This window comes from Symphodus melops (assembly GCF_947650265.1).
Source record: "Symphodus melops genome assembly, chromosome: 13".
In the NCBI taxonomy this organism is placed as follows: domain Eukaryota; kingdom Metazoa; phylum Chordata; class Actinopteri; order Labriformes; family Labridae; genus Symphodus; species Symphodus melops.
The window spans coordinates 1539185-1557145 of NC_136703.1; the positions used below are offsets into that span (position 1 = coordinate 1539185).

Below are 17961 nucleotides of genomic sequence, written 5' to 3' on the forward strand. Positions count from 1 at the left end.
GCCACATATTTAACACTGCACTGTGCCTTCACTGATCAACACCCGCCACATATTTAACACTGCACTGTGCCTTCACTGATCAACACCCGCCACATATTTAACACTGCACTGTGCCTTCACTGATCAACACCCGCCACATATTTAACACTGCACTGTGCCTTCCCTGATCAACACTCGCCACATATTTAACACTGCACTGTGCCTTCCCTAACCCTTTATGGGTTCAAAGAAGTTGAACAACTTGTTTTGTTCTTGAATTTCCCTCGGGATCAATAAAGTATCTATCTATCTATCTATCTATCTATCTATGAAGGTCCCTGTTTATCTGTTTTATTTTTACAGGTTTTTATTGTTTGCACTTTTTGTACTATGAAGCACATGTTACATTTGGACCAAAGCTCATAAACACAGATGATTCATTTAAAGCACAGGGGGGACTGTTTATAAAGAGGGGGACAATATGTCCTCTTTAACTTCAACACACTGAGCTAACGGTTAAAAGACTTCATAAAGCTCTCTGTTCAATACATCTCCTGCAGGAAGAACTCTGAATACTGAACTCTGTTTCCTCCGTGTCCTTACTGTGATAATATGAAGTCAGTGCATGAATGTTTTTTTTGACTGAATTTCGAGCTTTTAATAAAAAAAGGAACGACATGACTTCTTTATCCACTGTGTGTTTTTAATTCATATATATGTATTTTAATTTGTATGCACAGCTACAGATCAATATATTATAATCAATTTAAAATGAATAACAGTGATGAGGTCTGACTGTCATTGGAAGCTCCACTAGATGGTGCCAGCCATACGCACAACATTTCATCACATTCATTTCATGAGCTTTGTGTTAAAAAGAAGCAGATAATCAATGTAATGAATCATCATGGCACTGGACAGAGTTTGTTCAAGTAGGATAAGAATGACGTCTCAGCTCTGTGATCCGAGCGTCAAAGTGTTTCATACAGTTCAGAAAGAGCACTTCCCTTTTTCCCCCCCGACAACAACTTCAAAAACATATATATGTGATGATGCTACATTTTCTGGATCATGACCTGGAATTTACCTGCAGGACAAAGAAAAGAGAGAAATAAAAGACGCATTAGTCCAAACATCGTCACATGTTGGAGCCAAAATGCTGCTTTGCACGCGACCAAGGGTGTGAAATACAGGGAGGTGTAGGGGAAGCTCCCTGAAAGCCTCAACAACAACATGTTGGGGGGTGATAGTATGAATTTCTGTGAATACGTTCAGTTTGGTTACACTTTGTAGAGGTGACTTTGCCGTTAGCAGACTACGATCTATTCTGAGAAGCTATGACCATATTTGAAGAGAAGCATGTCATATGAGGTATTCTAAAAGTATAATGTGTGGCCTCAGTTGACAGTAGAATGAAGAATTGTTCTTCAAATAGAGATTTGACATTGAAAGGGTAAAGGTGATGTGATTCTCCAGACCATGTATAGAAATATCCAAAGTGGGAAGGAATTTATGACACCTGTTGAACTGTATATAATGACTCCACACTGAACATTAAATTGTCTATCTTTCAGCCTGCACAGAGTCTCAGTGAGATCAGAACCACGGCCGTGATATGCTGCGTGAATATTATCCAGTCTGTTGATAGATTCAGTTTTAGGGACATTTATATTATTCAACCCATCAGGGGGGGTCGTCCATTAACTTTATACTCTGCAGTGGACCAGAGAGAGAGAGAGAGAGAGAGAGAGAGAGAGAGAGAGAGAGAGAGAGAGAGAGAGAGAGAGAGAGAGAGAGAGAGAGAGAGCGAGAGAGAGAGAGAGAGAGAGAGCAATGTCTGCGGTTTAGTTTTTGAATACAAAGCGTAAACGATGGATTTTCCTGTTTTGTGCAGCTGCTTGCTGCTGCTGATTTGGCGCTCTCTTTTGGGTTTGCTGCGTCTTGATAAGATAAGACACGCCGCTTCGGGATCTGAACGTTTTAAAACACAAAAGTTCTGTTGTCTTGCACAGAGCCACCGGAGACACTGGGTGAGTTCAGTGTCGGTTGGTGACCAAAATGACCCGTAACATTAAAACTCTCCAGTCCACATGTTGACAGAAGTATTCAGATGAATGAACACGTGGAACCTTAATAAAAACAGTGGATCATAATAATCCAGAAAAGACTCAAACTGGTGCATAAAAACTGATCTGAATGCAGGATAATTAATGTTTGGTGTCCAAAATCTCCCCAGACCTGTTGGACACGATTAAACTGCCTGTGATTGGACGAGCGAGCGGTGATCTTACATGCGGGCATGACGGAGACCTCGGCCGTCACGATACTCTTCACCCCCAGGTTGGACAGCGCTCCTCTCACCAGGCCGCAGGTGAAGGCCAGATACTGCGGAGACAAACGGCGAGGAGGGGCGGAGTCATCATCTGACTGTGTATTTATCACATTGTGTTTTAAGAGATCAAAGCGGCGCACCTTTGGGGCGAGCTCCAGGTACTGTTTCCCCGCCGACAGCTGACTCAGCAGTCTGAACTTGTTGTCCTGCAGGACGTAGATTCCCTGAAACACACGGCAGCGTCACAGCGGGTCACGTTGAAAACGATCGGGGGTTAAAGCGTGGGGATAAAAGGCGAGTGAATGAGACCTGGTGATTGGTCCTCAGGTTGTCGATCTGCTTCTTGAACACGCAGGTCCAGAAGTCTTTACAGATGAACTTCATGACGTCCAGCTCGTCTTTGAACCGCGCCGCCTCTTTAGTCAGTCTGCAGAAGAAAAGAGTCAGGTCCGATGTGAGAGGGACAGATTGACCCGCCACGAGGGACGGACAGGACGGGACTAAGACGATACACGTTTACAATCGATAAAGTTTATAAAGTGTTAACATAACCTCAAACTGTTCTGTCCGTCCCTCCCCACCAGGAGAGAAAGATTGTGTGATTTATTTGATTAAAGTTTTATTGTATTTGCAAAGATTTATTTTGGGGTGTTTAAACTTCAAACTGATCTCCGTCTCTGATCACCTCGAGGAGAGTTTCTGATTTTCTCTTTTACATCTAACAAACAGACTTCAGGTCGTCTGTCAATGGGAAGGTCGAGGGTTCGATCCCCAGCTCCTGCAGTGACATGTCTGTTAATTAAGGTTAAAGGTCACCTCTCCATCAGTCCTTGGCCCACTCTGAAGCCCATGTTCTCCAGTTTGGTGATATTTCTCCCATTTTCCTGAATGAACGATAAACATGATTCACTTACAGACTAATACAGACACAGTTTGAACTTTAATGTCAGCTTTCTCTCACCTCTCCGCTCTCTGATGTTTTATAAATGTGCTGAATCAGCTCGTGATGAAGAAACTGGAAAGCAGCCTCGTCTGCCATTCTTCTTCTTCTTCTTCTTCTACGGTCTGAGGTTTTAACGGCAGCAACGAGCTAGCTACAGTCTGACAGCTGCTTTACACTGCGGCTAACATTATAATAAACTCAGATAGCGACTTTATTAGACACACAACACACTAAACAAAACAGCTTTCTGCCACTTCCTTGTTTTCTATTCACCCCCAGCGAGGGGCGGAGTTACGGCAACAAGCGCGTTTACCGCGACACTATCGCCCCCTGCCGGCGCGGAGGTACAACAGCGAAATACACTGACCATTAATGTGCTGTAATATTTCATCTGTTTGCACCATAGACTGTAAATATCGGTTTACACTCAGTCTAAACGGTGAAATGAGGGTTAAACCCAGTCATGTTTACTCTATTTTACTTTTTGGGCCTTCAGGGGCTCCGTACAATTCAGAGAAGGAAACTATAATTCATTTGGGGGTTTTTTCACATGTATTCACACCAATGAGGACACACAATTAAAAGATTAACAGACTATCATTTTAAATCTAAATATAAAATAACAGCAAATACAAATACTTTAATTAGTTCCAGTTACATGTTGACAGTGAATAAAAAGTTTATCCATTACTCCTCTCACTGTGTGAATCTCACCTTGCTCCTCCGAAAGGAATATTATTTTACTTCGATTAAAGGAGCCTTTGATTTGATTTTGTTTATTTGGGAAAAAGATGGTGAGCGTGGACAAAAACATGTAGGAAACAAGCTGCAGGTCAGACTTGAACCCGGGCCGCCGGCTTGGAGGACGATATCCTCCGTACTCGGGGTGCATTTTATTAAAAAAAAAATAAAAAATAAAAAAGAGTTTACATTTTGCAATCTAGTTTATTTCAACATAAATGTTCATATACATGTATTTTAAAAGATAAAAAGTAAAAGATAACATAAAAAAATAAAAACACAGTTAAGTCAAAGCACCTGGTGTGGAAATCAATACGTAATCGGCTTTGGTCTTATCATCACTGTTTCCTGAACTTTGTGGTTTCTGTGGTTTTGCACGTTTATTGGAGGAGAAGACAACTGGAGCGAGTTTAAAAACACTCCGGACTAAGTCTTCCTGTTTGAAATAAAGATAAAGTTTGATTCAGGTTCACAGGAACAAACACGCTGGAGTGTCACGGACCGGGTCAGGAAAACTCGAGAGGCAGGGTGTTGTTTCATTGTTTTTATGACAAATCACACGAGTGCTAAATTAAAGTCATACAGTGTGCACATCCTGTTTGATTCATCGTTTTATTGCCGTTTCAGTATCTGTACTCATGTACAGTGAAGAGTTTTGAGTTTATTTTCAGACTTCATGATCGTGTGGGAAAAGACAGAACACGGAGTTAAAGAGCTTCGTGACACATTCTGAAACTGTCGTATGAAAGTTAAGATCGCAGATGTGAAGAGGCCAAAGTGTAGGAGGATGTTTTCTGTTCAGCCCTCAGAGAGAGACGAACCTCTGACCTACTGACTGAAGACACACTAACCGTTTAAATCAGGCTGACTACCAAACGCCGGATATCAGGATGGACTGAGCGAAAGCCTTCTGGGACTGAAGCCGTAGTATTTAGAGCTCCCCCTGCTGGCCAGCTGCGGTAAAGCTCACAAACTTCACCTCCATCTCTGCAGATTGATATTGATTCTGCCACAACGTAATTTATATTCAAGATCACCAGATTAACGTGTTCGCTCCGTCACGTCAGCGTAGCCCGAACCCGCTGCTGCAGCTTCCATTTCTGCTGGGTGTCTGAGAACGCCGCATCCATTTATAGCAGAGCGGGTTGAGCGGGGGCGGGAAGTCAAGACATCCAAAACAACATTAAAACATCCGGGTTATTTTCAGAATAAAACACCATGATGGCGGTCGTGTGTTTGTTGCGTTAATTACAGCGGGAACGACTTTGTCTCGGCGCTCCAGCAGAACGCAGCCTGTGGGTGTTAACGGAGCGGAGCTGACACACAACGCACACGCCATCTGGTGGAAGATGTTGCTGACTTGAAAACCAAAGTGTCTCACTGTAAGATGAATATTAATTGTGGTCATTACAGCTCTTACCCACAATGCACTGGGTTCAGTTTAATTTGTTTTGTTTTGTTAATAATCACTCGTGGGCCTGAACACAGAAAAGGTCGAGAACTCTGCTCTTCATGCGTCGTCTGGATGGTGACGAGAGTAGGACTTGAGCCACTTCACAGGACAGTCCCTGAAACACACACACACACACACACACACACACACACACACACACACACACACACACACACACACACACACACACACACTGTGAATAAGCGTCCACACTGAATGTGGACGACAGAGTAGAGATCAGACTCCTGTTCGTACCTGTGATACTTTTGTCCTTTCCTCCTCTGGTACTCGATTTCGTCCACAGTCCACACGGCTCCCTTCCCTCCCTCCACTCGCACAAAACACTTGTGAAGGCTGAGGTTGTGACGCACTGCATTCTGGGTAGAGAAGGATCATTGTGCATTAGCCAAAGATTTAAACCGACCCTCTGTGAATACATTGTGGCGTAAAGACTTCATAGGTAGGAATGGGGGCGGGGCTTGGAAGGGAGTGTTTGTTTTGATCTTAAAGTGGCAGCGTAGAGCTTGGTACACGCAGGGTCGAAGGTCAGGGGGTCGGGCTCGTCAGCGAGAGTCAGCGTGATGAGAACGAGACCTGTGGGAGGCTTTCACACTGATTCATCATGGAGAGAAATCAGTCTGATATACGGGCACAAAAGTCTCCTCTCATTGTGAAAGAAAATAACTGTGATGCCAAGGTCAAGGTCAAGGTCAAGGTCATCCAAAATGTGCTGGACATACTCTCTGAGCCCCGGTGTAAGCTAACAGCAGACAGATTTTAAAAATATATACAAAAAATATAAAGGATAAAAAATAAAAGTACAGATTTACAAAACTTTCAAGATATTGTGCAAAGATTTTTGCATTTTGAAAAAACGACAAATGTGTGTGGACTTGTATGAACTGCAAGTAAATAAATGTAAGGCACAAACTTAGAGAATGAAATAATAAATATGTGTTTTTGGTATTTTAGTGTGACGAGCTGTAATGTGACCGTGCTGTTAGGAAAATCCCTGCAGACTTTAATTGATGATTTCGATGATTTCAAAACTTGTAGTAAGACTCCAAAGATACGAGAATCAGAATGTGTGAGAGTTTCAAACCTTCCAGGTTGCGGTGTTGTTTCTGAAGTAGAAGAACATGGTGGTGAACCAGTTGTAGATGTCATTCAGAGAGCGCTGTTTGTCAGGAGACTCCAGGATGGACTGCAGACAGTGAAGACAACATGCTGACCTCATCACTTCAAATCCAGGGATTTCTATTTTTGAGGCGTAATCTTCAGAACGTTTTCAGGGTCAAACTGCAGCTAACGGAAAAGCTAACTCAACTTTTTCCAGGAAAATCTAGATCATGTTTCTGAATATTTTAAAAGGTGTTGCCATGAGCAGCTCAACAAAGTCTTCTCTGTGGTAAACCAGAAATGGTTATTACACATCAATCATAAGAAACAACTTCACAGGAAAGTCAGCGTGAAAAACTCACCCATCGTATCAGGTAGGCGTAGGTGTACGGAGGCCGGATGTTGTTGTATTTGTAACAATCGATACTGGGGACCAAATCTATACAGAAACAATGATCAGTCATTGAGTCATCACCATGATCAGAGTTACGTGGGAACTGAAAAGATACAACCACATGCTCAGAGCAACTGAGAACAAAAGTGTGAGTGTAAATCATTGATGACTACGGCGGCTCTGAAGATCCAGAAATCACAACATTTAGAGCTAAAGGAGCAAAACATCTACTGACTGAAACAAAGCTCTCTTAGTGTGTGATCATGAAGGAAACCTGCTGTGTTGAAGCTTCTCTGACAACAATGCAGCAGCCAGTATGTCCTCCTTCTAACTTTAGATTCTGCTCCTGAATGCTCTGGATCTGATTGGACCAGAGAAGGTAGGCGGGGCTTTGAAGGCCGTTTTGGACGCCCCTGGGTTTGCCAGATATGAGAGCAGTTATCAGGTGAACAGGTGTTGCAGCGATGGAAGCGGGCAGTGGAACTGCTTCAGATAGAAGTGATTGTAGCCGAGCTAAAAAGCCTCTGCATGTTTCTAATAAGCTCCAGCAGCAGAAAGCTGCTCAAACTAGGATCAATGTTGGAGATGAAACATGGAGAGAGGTTAGAACGCAGAAAGCTTTACAGACCCATGCAGAGCTGGCTAAACACTGAAGCTACAGTGTCCACCACATGCAGAGCTGGCTAAACACTGAAGCTACAGTATCCACCACATGCAGAGCTGGCTAAACACTGAAGCTACAGTGTCCACCACATGCAGAGCTGGCTAAACACTGAAGCTACAGTGTCCTCCACATGCAGAGCTGGCTAAACACTGAAGCTAAAGTGTCCACCACATGCAGAGCTGGCTAAACACTGAAGCTACAGTGTCCACCACATGCAGAGCTGGCTAAACACTGAAGCTACAGTGTCCACCACATGCAGAGCTGGCTAAACACTGCAGCTACAGTGTCCACCACATGCAGAGCTGGCTAAACACTGCAGCTACAGTGTCCACCACATGCAGAGCTGTGTGAGAGGAGGGGAGGAGCCAGCTCTCTGTGATGATTAGAGTTTAGACTGCAGTACCCATTTTAAACACTAGGGGGCAGAGCTACATACTGCTCCTTTAAATGAATATTTTCATTGTATTTACAGCAGTTCTGTTTCTTAGCTGAGTGCTCTGAGTGAGTTTGTTACCAGGCAGAAAGTGTCCAGACGCTGCAGCCATGTTTCCATGCTGAGATAATTCCTCCAGGTGTTTAATGGCCCATTGCTGCATTGCGTTTCCATCCATCACCAGAGGCCGGGGCAGGTACAGAGGAAGGCTGTATGGCCAATCAGAAGACACGTTCTGAACACAGCGATGGAGTTGGACATAAAGAGGAAAAGATCATTTAAGTTGCGCTCTCTTTAGGGAGGAAATGGTACAGAGAATTCAAGATGTTATTCCCCAAATATTCAAGTAGCTATAATTCAGAAAACGACATCCAAGTCCAGAATTATTATTATTATTATTATAATTATTTGTATTATTATTATTAGAACTACTACAGCAGGACGAGGAACTCTCAAGCAGAGCAAAGAGCTGAGGCATGAACATGCAACTTTCTCATCCAGTAGGTGTCGCTCTTGAGCTCCGGCATTAAAACCAAAACAAACGGCTGCTCGGTGACGTCTCGGCCAAAGTGAAGTCTCCACTTTCATTCAGAAGTACACCTCAGCACCCTTCTGTTCTCATGAAGGACTCATCGGTGGGAGGCACATTAAATACAAGCAGCGGACAAAAATGTATCCTTTTTCTCGAGCTGCCTGTGTCCTGCATTGTTGTGTTAGCATGCTAATGTTAGCGCTCTTTAGTTAGCTTGTAGCTTCACAGATTGGCCACGATCTAAAGACACTTCTGTGACGTCTAAATAATCAGTGAGTTTGTTGTTCTTCTTCTTCTTGACTCAAACAGCTTTTATACTGAAGGGGAGGAGCCGTCCATGTAAACACAGCTCTGACAACAACACAGCCAGCAGGACTCCAGCTTCTCCCTCACTGGAGACAGTCAGGACTCACACACACATTTACACAGGACACACTGGTGTTATGAGATACTGATGAGTAAAATATGACATATTGTTCCTTTTTAAGTGTGACGGACAGAAGCAGCCCGGTCTGCCCCGACCTTTAACCTCGAGTGTGAGACGGTCAGAAGCAAACCGATCGATGGACCTGAGTGTCTGTGATGAAAGATTTTTAACGGGGCAGAGGGATCCGAAGGAGACAGTGTGTCAATGAGGAACATTATTCAGAGAGAAAACGTGACGTCACACCTGGTCGTTGTATTTGTTTTCAGAGAGGTGCAGGTGACGCTGCATCGCCAGCAGTTTCTGCTTTTCCAGGAGGAGCTGCAGGAGAAAAAGAGACAGTTATGAAATAGATTTCACACCTTCAGTTTAGTCCCAGAGGTTTAAAAAGCCAACACACCTGAGCCTCCAGGCGCTGGACCATATCCTGCTGGACTTTCCACTGAGCGATGCTTCTGTCACTGTGACCATGCTCAGAGCTGAGATGCCTGAAAGACACCGACGCCACATCATGTTTCCTGTCAAAGTGTACACAGGCACGAGAGCCTTCTGTTGATGGTTTGACTCCAGGATTTATTCGATGCTAAATCTGCCAGCATAAAACATTTAGCCTATCCTGAGAAGGCTTCAGTATGGAGGAGGCGTGGCCAAACAGCAGTTTGTTTTGGTGTCATGCTGGTGCTCAAGGGCGACATCTACTGGATCAGAAAAGTTGCACATTTCTTCCTTTAATATCGAGCGGAGGTAATCTTTTGCTGAAGCTACGTTTTGAGTCTGTGCTCGTCTCAGATTATTTTTGACTCAGAGGGAACAGTGTGCAGTCATGATAAAAAATGTGAAATGACCTTTGCACGCCTTAACTTCCTGTTTGTCTAAGTCCGATGGTGTCCTTAAGTGATTCACCTGTTTGCAAGCGTCTCTCTCACAGTTACTCCTCTGAACGATTTGACTCCAGCTTTTCACGACAAACGCACCATCCTTCTTTGTTTTGTGTCCATCATGGTTTGTGGTTCCTGCTCTATTTGCTCTGCGTCCGAAGGTCAATGAAACGACCCTGAAGTTTAGCGCACTAATTCACTGAGTGCCACTTACTTCAGGAAACTGTGAAAATCTTCTGTAACGGCATCACAGCCGGGCCAGCGGCAGAATCCTCGCACAAACAGAGCGCTGGTCGCTTCAGAGATGCTGCAGGGAAGAGAAGAGGGTCATATTCATTCAGAAACAAGCTTGTAAAAGGATCCGCAGGTGATCAATCAGGTGGATGATGCTGAGAAGACAGAGGTCACGTCACTCTGCTGGTTTATATTCCCCTCATGCTGTCAGTTCTTAAACCTATAGAGCAGCTTTGCACGACACTGGAGCGTCCGCCTGAAACGGGTCACATCAGCTGCCGTCTCTTTAAGGCCTCTCCGTGACAGAACGCTTTCTCACCCGTCATGAAGCCTGGGCTCCGAGGAGCTCTGCTTAGCGCCCTCTCTCCTCCGTGAGAAGAAGTGATGACCCTGCAGGGGGGAGGAGCCTACATGAGTCGAGGAGGAGAGGGAGAGATGTCCCGCGTCCGCCTCCTCTTTGCAAACGGAGACCGCCGCATTGTTTCCTGAAGGAGCTGGAGGAAGCCGGAAAGTTCTGATTTAGGTCTTGGTTATTTGTTTTGTCTCTGCAGGATGAAAACCTGTCAACACATCAGGAAGTGAAATGATGTTGAACGTGTGAGTACCGCGTTGTCGTCTGGAAGCTGTTTGGGAGAGCTGACGCAGGACTGACGGTCTCTGCTGCTTCTGCCTGACGCCCTCCATCACGCCACCGCTCTGAGAGGACGACAGAACACAGCTGACATGAACTCCTCTGAGCTCACACGTCAGCTTTTGTTTTTGTGCACTTTCAGTCTGTATCTGCTCGAACGTTGCACATGCTGTGTGTGAATGAAATGTTTGTTTGAATACCTGACTTCCTGAGCCGGGTGGCGTCACGTCACCGCTCGGCGGTCGAGGAGGAGGAGGAGGAGGAGGAGGGCTTTGATTTTGTCCACACTTGAAAGTCTGCTCGGGTGTCTCTGGCATCTCTGCTGGAACAGGAGAGACTTTAATGTTACCTTCAGAGGAAGGAACAGAAACACACTTTTATTTCACGTTTAGTGAGCGCCTGTCGTCGTCTGACCTTCACAGTTTTTCATTCAAGATTTTTTCATGTGTTGTGATTGTGTGTGTGTGTGTGTGTGTGTGTGTGTGTGTGTGTGTGTGCGCGCGTGCAGCATCTATCCTAACACCTGTCGTGACACCAGCACAGAAATACTGCCAATAAAAAATCCTGTTTTCTGCTTGGACATGTTGAGGACGGCGTCGGGCGTGTTGGTTGTGCAGACTGTGGCGTTGTCTCCGTGAGTCTCTGTCCAAAGTGAAGACACGACATCACAGCTTTGTTTATCTGAAAACAACGCACCAGCAGCCAATCAGCATCCAGCTGCTCACACATTAAAGACTTCAGTGGTTCAAGATGTTTCCTGCAGATCTTCAGACACAGAGTCTGTGATGCAGGTGCAGCACACACACACACACACACACACACACACACACACACACACACACACACACACACACACACACACACACACTGATAGCATCACCACAGAAGTCTCTAGAATGAGTGGGAGACGAAGCTGCTCCACTTTTTTTTGGCGGCACGGTGAGATGACACCTGAAAGAACCGGGACAAACTCGTGTTTGTCAAAGATTCCTACAACAGAGCTTCACGAAACGCCGAACACACACACACACACACACACACACACACACACGTGGATTCTTCTTCACGGGTTACAACCTGAGACGCAGCAGGCCGGAGAGCGCCTGACTCTGACGTGTTCTAATCAAGCTCCTTAAAATGTGCAGCCATGAAAGAAAAGCACACGTGATGATGCGTTGCATACAAAGCCGGCGAGGTGACATGTGACCAGCAGGAGCGGTTCGAGGTGACATGTGACCAGCAGGAGCGGCTCTACGGTCTGCGGGGCCCTTGAGCTTCTTCTCAGGAGCGGTTCTACGGTCTGCGGGGTCCTTGAGCTTCTTCTCAGGAGCGGTTCTACGGTCTGCGGGGTCCTTGAGCTTCTTCTCAGGAGCGGTTCTACGGTCTGCGGGGTCCTTGAGCTTCTTCTCAGGAGCGGTTCTACGGTCTGCGGGGTCCTTGAGCTTCTTCTCAGGAGCGGTTCTACGGTCTGCGGGGCCCTTGAGCTTCTTCTCAGGAGCGGTTCTACGGTCTGCGGGGCCCTTGAGCTTCTTCTCAGGGGCCTCTCAAAGCAGCGTTCATCCCCGCTAAGACATGAAGACGAAGTTCAAATCATTTTAGAAACATACAGAAGAGTGAAAGATTTCTTATTTCTAAATATAAATATAATAAAGTGTCAGACGAGCAGATACAGCAGAAGAGAGGGGCGCCTTCGGGGGGGATTCCTACTGTCGCTGCACATTTTCACCCTTTCTGTGATTTCCTCCTCGGGGTCGCCTGGTGACGAGCACGATGCTCCCTCGGGGGGGGGGCGAGCGAGACGTCACGCTCAGGGTGGGAGGCCTAAATGTTGTCTGACTGTGACGCTCCGAGGTTTAAGTCGTATGAACTGTTTTGATTTCAAAGCTTCCTGATCGATCAGAAAGTTCAGCGACAACAAAAAAAAACTCCTCAGGTGAAAAGTGTTTACCCGATAAATAACCATCTATCACGGGAACGACCAATCAGAAGCCGGACAACTTATTTTTAATTTGATTGCGACTCGGAACATTAATGAAACGTGGATGAGAAATAAAAAATAAAACACACACACGTGCAGATGACTTAATGTTTGAAAAACGCACACAAGACGCCACACGTCCACGCTGACAGGCGTGCGTAAAGAAAACGATCCACGTCACTTCTGTTCCTCCTCAACTCTCTCTTATTCCATCTGTTTTATTCTTTAACATCACGTCTTACATGAACTGAACTCTCGTGCCGTCATGTATTGAAGACGATGCACTACAGAGAGCGTCATGTAAATAAGGTATAATCCAAAGCGTGAGAGTGGGCCTCTTCTCAGCCTTATCTCACCGCCACATCAGACGCGTCTTTGAGGCTGGAGGGAAGCGTGCATCTACACAATCAACCAAACAGCCAACACAACATGTTCTTTGCAAAGTGCACACCCACAGACAGGAATTCAGAAGAAAAGTGAGAGTGTGCGACACGTTTGTGGCTTGTCCCTTCCCTCGTGAAGAAGCCCGCGAACACTCTGAGAGTGCAGGAGAGCTTTAGTCACAACACGCGTGATATCAGCTCGGTTCTTCTGTGAGTCAACGTGTCGGCCACAAAAAGGTTAAAGGACAATATCCTGTTTAGAAATCATAATTGGCCACATAATAGTGTGGAAAGTCGGAGATGCATCATTGTGGTACTACGATCAGTGTGTGTGTATTAGTCACACACACTCCCGTATCTGCAATCACACTTCCCAATCACTCTCATTGTGCGGAGGTGGAGGCTCGATTTCAGACGTTGTCGTGACATCACATCTGATTGTATCTCTGTTTGCACTTTGAGCTTTGACACGTGAGGGAAGACTATCTTCCTTTTTAATCTGTCAATATTGACTCTGGAGGTTTGTCTGGAGGTGCGCGGCTGCAGGACGGTGAACAAACACTTCTCATGTGGGCAGATGTGCGTGCAAAGATGGAAATTTGAATTTGGCAAATCTGCATATGTTTCACAGGATTACATTAACATTTAAAACAGAGGTTGAAGGGGCGCTTGTACAGAGACTATGATGCTCGTCACAGCGGCTGCGGGTTTGAATCCGACCCAGGTCCTTTGCTGCATGTGTTGTCCTTTCTATGTCGGACCAACCAGAGGTGTGCACGCGTTTAAGTTTCATTTAAATCGCGTTCAGGGTATTTGTTTGATTTTTTTGGTGACTGTTCTTTGATGTATCGATTCTGTGAGAACCATCGTGACGTCTTCTGTCCACGCAGCGTGTTCAAGGTTTCCTGACTCGTACTCCAACATCTTCCTTTTTAAAAACAATTCTCACATTTTTCTGAAAAAAACATCTTGAGCATGTCGACCCTCTCTCTCTCTCTCTCTCTCTCTCTCTCGTCCCAACTCGTCCCTGTGTTTCTCCAGCTGTCCTTTCTGATAAAGAGAAACACGCTGCCCCTCTTGTGCATACCTTGTGTTTTTTGGTTGTTGAATCCGTGGTGGTAAATGGCGAACGCTTGCACGCACAAAGTCAAAGACACATTTCTCCCACGTAGACCACAAACTCATTTCTACTCTAATGATTTAAAATCTGCAGACATGCTGTCCGTGATATTTGTTTCTTATTGCATTTGTTATTTTACCAAATCTGTGACTTGTGACTTTATTAGAATTACAGGATCTGAGACTTGTTTAAAGAGGTCGAAGAGGAGGAGAATATGTGACCTTTAAAGCACAGAGGAAGACGTGACTTTAAGAGACACATTAACACCACAAACATGTCCCTATGTGGTTAAGATGGGACTCAACGTACTGATAAGTCATCGAGCTGGACTCACGAGAAGTGTTTGACGTTTTTAGGAGAGAGACTCAAGGTCACATCCTGAAACCGAAGCTGAACCCGATGCTGTCACAAAAACCTTCAGTAACCTCAGTGGAAATGAAACTTTCACAACAAAATAACGGATATCTAAATGCTGTTGTCAAACATGTAGTTAAGGTTACAAGAGCTTCTTAGATCTTCCAACTGCTTCTGAAATCCCCCTCCCACCACAGCACAGTTTTTTTAGACGTGAACTTTAATTGAATTAATAAAAGTCACATGACATCCATACCTGCTCTGAGCGGCTCATTTCTTGTTTTTAATAATTAAAAACTGCCAGAAAGTCTTTGGTGCTTCATTTTTCCCATGAAAAAGAATTTAAAATACTTCTGATGTTGTTTGTTTTAAAAAGAGAAATGTTGACTCGATTATAACATTCGATTGGCTGGACGATCGAGGAAGTCGTTACAGGAGGAAACTCAACGAGGGAACCAAATTAAATAAAAATCAATTACACTGTTGTTGAGAGATTAAATTATCTGGAGTCATGCAGCTATTAATTTAAAAAAAATAATATTTACAACTCACTATATTAATATAATATATATTAATATTTAGGATTACCATTTTTTTTTAACCCTTAACCACTTATGAAGCGTCTTGAAAATCGTGTAAATAAGACATCACATCATCTGCATACGACTTCATGGATTCTGCATGGATTTGTGTCAGATTTAATTTAGTTGTTGTAAATGAGACATGTTCGACTTCTTAACAGAAAAAAACTGTTTTTCCTCTTTTTATTATTAATTTTGAGGTAAATTTTGAGGCAAGCAGCTGTTTTTTTTTTTTTAAATTCAACATTTCATCTTCGTTTTCAATCCAGCTGATTTAAAACTATGTGTTTTTAAGAAATGCTTTGAACCAGGACAAGTGGAGAATACTGAACAAGTGACATGAAACAACAAAGGAGAGAGCACACAGAGCTGCTCCAGGATATGTTTTATGTGATCTCATCGCATTGTTTATGCCTCACAACAACAAACCTCGTCTCACCGCTGCAGACCCATTTCCTGGATTTCTGCAAAGAAGATGGCTGCAGCTTTTTTTAGAGAGCCGAGGTGTTAAACGTGCACAGGAGAAAACGCCGGCGTTCCTTCTGAAACATTCGGCCCTTTTATCATCTTACCAACAACGCACACAGAACAGCAGCCTGCACACATCACATTTTTGGACACTCACATTTGTGAAGGTTAAATTTCTCATCGTCAGAATAACACATCAGCAGGCTGCTTCTATAAAGTGTTAAATCTACTGTTCATGTTGAGTGCGTCTTTTGGTGCCTGGTAAGGACTTCTTATATTTAAGACACATTTTGGACAGGAGAAGAAGAGTCTCTCAATGCACTTCCTTTAAATCCCTAATCAGAGATATTGCTCCTTGTTTTTAAATGAACAGTCGATGGACTCCACTTCCATGATGCCTCAAAGAGCTTCACACTAAATGTCACATTCGAGCAAGAGGCTGCAGATCCACACGACCCGTTCAAGAGGCCTCGAGATCCTCAGCTGTGCAGCGATCACTCCTCATATTTAGATGTGTGTGAATGAAGCCATCATAAATGCATGCAAGCTCCTGCACACTCTACACTGCAACAAAAAAACGAGAGATCCCCCCCGCTACCTGGGGCCTAACACTTTGATTTTTGTTGCCATGGTATCAAAACAGGGATAAATATTGTTGTTATATGTCAAGGTTTGTAATTCTGGACAACCCTTAATTTGAATAATCTGCCTCAGAATATCGAAGAGACGTCTGATTAATAACTTCTCATTCTGTCCTTCATCTTGTCAGTGGTTGTGATTTTTTAGCTTCTCGTAGCGCAGGTCGGTCTCAGCCGCTGGGTAAATGCCGAATGTTGAGTTTGCAATTTCTGAACTCACTCTTTAATTCTCTCTCAGTTAAGACAGAGGCCGAAAAAAAAGAAGAGAGACAAGAAAAAGTGAAGAGGTTGCACATTTATTACGATCCCGACTTGCAAAGATGCTCGTTTCCACTCCAGGTTCAGCAGACCCGACAAATAAAACTTCTGAATGCTGAGTTTAAGCAAAGAACAGGTTTATTCTGCAATCTGAAACTAAAGAGTGCTCTGTTTGTGTTTGTATTAAAACACATTATACATGTGCTACATGTGCTACGAGTTTTTGTTTAATCAAACGCAGACGGAGGAAAGTTTCTCTGAGTCTTTTCATATAATCTGAAGAAGTTTTTTTTACGGTTTCCTGCATTCAATGAAATTTGACGCCATCGAGCGAGACCTCAGAATATGTCTGCATGTTTCCTATTTATCTGAGAGATCCTCAAAAGGTTTTTGTTTTTTTTGTGAAGATAAATCCAACAAAACAGTTTCTGCTTCCTGTGAACGAGAGTCAGACTGAGTCTGGTCACTTTTTAGTTCATCGTTTTCAGAAACACAGATTTGGATTAAATCGTCCAATCTTCAAGGTCCTGAGTCAGATATGAAAAGTACATTTATGGTTCGTTCAGACCAAACATGAGCAGAGTGTCTTCACGCCTGCTGCTGCTGCTACGTGCCGTTTATTTGGACCCACCGCTCAGAAGAAGTAACTCACAAGTTTCTCAAACCAGTTTGTGATCGTACACAAAAATCCTTCAATCTGTGAAGATGCCTCTCAGAGACAGAGTTCATATTTTGGTAAAAAAAAACAAAAAAAAACAAGAGTGGCGCTCACCGTGTCTCCTCTGTGCACAACCTCCTGCTCGCCGCCTGTCTTCTCTGCTCGACGTTCTTCGAGGGAGCGCCTTTTCTTTTCCACAGGAAATATATCTAACCTTCAAGAAAGAGGATGACAGGCAGACTGTGTGGGGTGTCAAGAAATCTCCATTTTTTACAGGTAGGAACCTTGAAAAGAGTTCACACAATCACAGGTGGAATAAAGACAGAAATATAAGTCTTAATGACAAACTGGAGTCATTCCTGATCTATTAAAAATGGTTCTATGTTTGAGCATTGACAGTGAAGCCGAGGTTAAACTCACCTGTTGGCAGAAGAAGAAGAAGAAGACGCGCTTTAAAGCTGCGCTCGTTATTTATACGGTCAGGAGGAGACGGAAGAGGAAAGGAACCGTTTCTGTCCTCAGCAAATCAAAACACAAGAAGAAGAAGAAGCGTCATGCAAACTTCTGCACTTTCCAATAAACACACTCTGGAAACCTGAAAAAAAAAACGTTTAAATGTGGAAAGTTCACCTGATGTAGCCGAGCGGAAAAAACCCCAAAACAAAAGTACATGATCTTCATCCCTCATGTACCTGCTGAGCTCTGACTCCTGTACGTCTGAGTCCTCAGACCGTTTTACTGACGTTCTGTCGACATGAACATTTCA

The 17961-nt window shown here is 44.1% G+C and overlaps 2 protein-coding genes across 3 annotated transcripts; both read right to left on the reverse strand.

The window, feature by feature from the left end:
* Positions 1-643: 643 nt before the first annotated feature.
* trappc6b (trafficking protein particle complex subunit 6B) lies at positions 644-3571 on the reverse strand. Of its 2 annotated transcripts, XM_079359890.1 has the most exons (6): positions 3273-3559; positions 3128-3195; positions 2621-2738; positions 2452-2535; positions 2271-2364; positions 645-1066 (listed from the first exon to the last, which is right to left on the reverse strand). In XM_079359890.1, exons 1-6 carry the CDS (start codon positions 3348-3350, stop codon positions 1035-1037), a joined length of 474 nt encoding a protein of 157 aa, XP_079216016.1. In that variant the 5' UTR covers positions 3351-3559; the 3' UTR covers positions 645-1034. The 2 variants fall into 2 exon arrangements, with proteins under 2 accessions (XP_079216015.1, XP_079216016.1); XM_079359889.1 differs by having other exon boundaries at positions 644-1066; positions 2271-2535; positions 3273-3571.
* Positions 3572-5246: 1675 nt separating this feature from the next.
* On the reverse strand, positions 5247-17720 carry foxp3b (forkhead box P3b). Its single transcript, XM_079359885.1, has 13 exons — positions 17616-17720; positions 17310-17435; positions 10958-11079; positions 10732-10822; positions 10446-10620; positions 10107-10199; positions 9415-9502; positions 9261-9335; positions 8140-8293; positions 6930-7006; positions 6551-6652; positions 5704-5825; positions 5247-5563 (listed from the first exon to the last, which is right to left on the reverse strand). The coding sequence occupies exons 3-13, from the start codon at positions 11072-11074 to the stop codon at positions 5506-5508; spliced, it is 1152 nt and encodes a 383-aa protein (XP_079216011.1). The 5' UTR covers positions 11075-11079; positions 17310-17435; positions 17616-17720; the 3' UTR covers positions 5247-5505.
* Positions 17721-17961: the final 241 nt, after the last annotated feature.

Bases quoted from the DNA above. Each gene is read 5' to 3' on its own strand.
- foxp3b (XM_079359885.1), bottom strand. From the start codon at position 11,074: ATGCCAGAGACACCCGAGCAGACTTTCAAGTGTGGACAAAATCAAAGC. The intron at 10,621-10,731 runs GTACTCACACGT...GGCTTCCTCCAG, and splicing joins AGCTTCCAGACGACAACGCG to CTCCTTCAGGAAACAATGCG. The intron at 6,653-6,929 runs GTGAGTTTTTCA...CACTGTCTGCAG, and splicing joins ACGCCTACCTGATACGATGG to TCCATCCTGGAGTCTCCTGA.
- trappc6b (XM_079359889.1), bottom strand. From the start codon at position 3,350: ATGGCAGACGAGGCTGCTTTCCAGTTTCTTCATCACGAGCTGATTCAG. The intron at 2,536-2,620 runs GTCTCATTCACT...CGTGTGTTTCAG, and splicing joins ACCTGAGGACCAATCACCAG to GGAATCTACGTCCTGCAGGA. The intron at 1,067-2,270 runs GTAAGATCACCG...TTTGTCCTGCAG, and splicing joins GGTCTCCGTCATGCCCGCAT to GTAAATTCCAGGTCATGATC.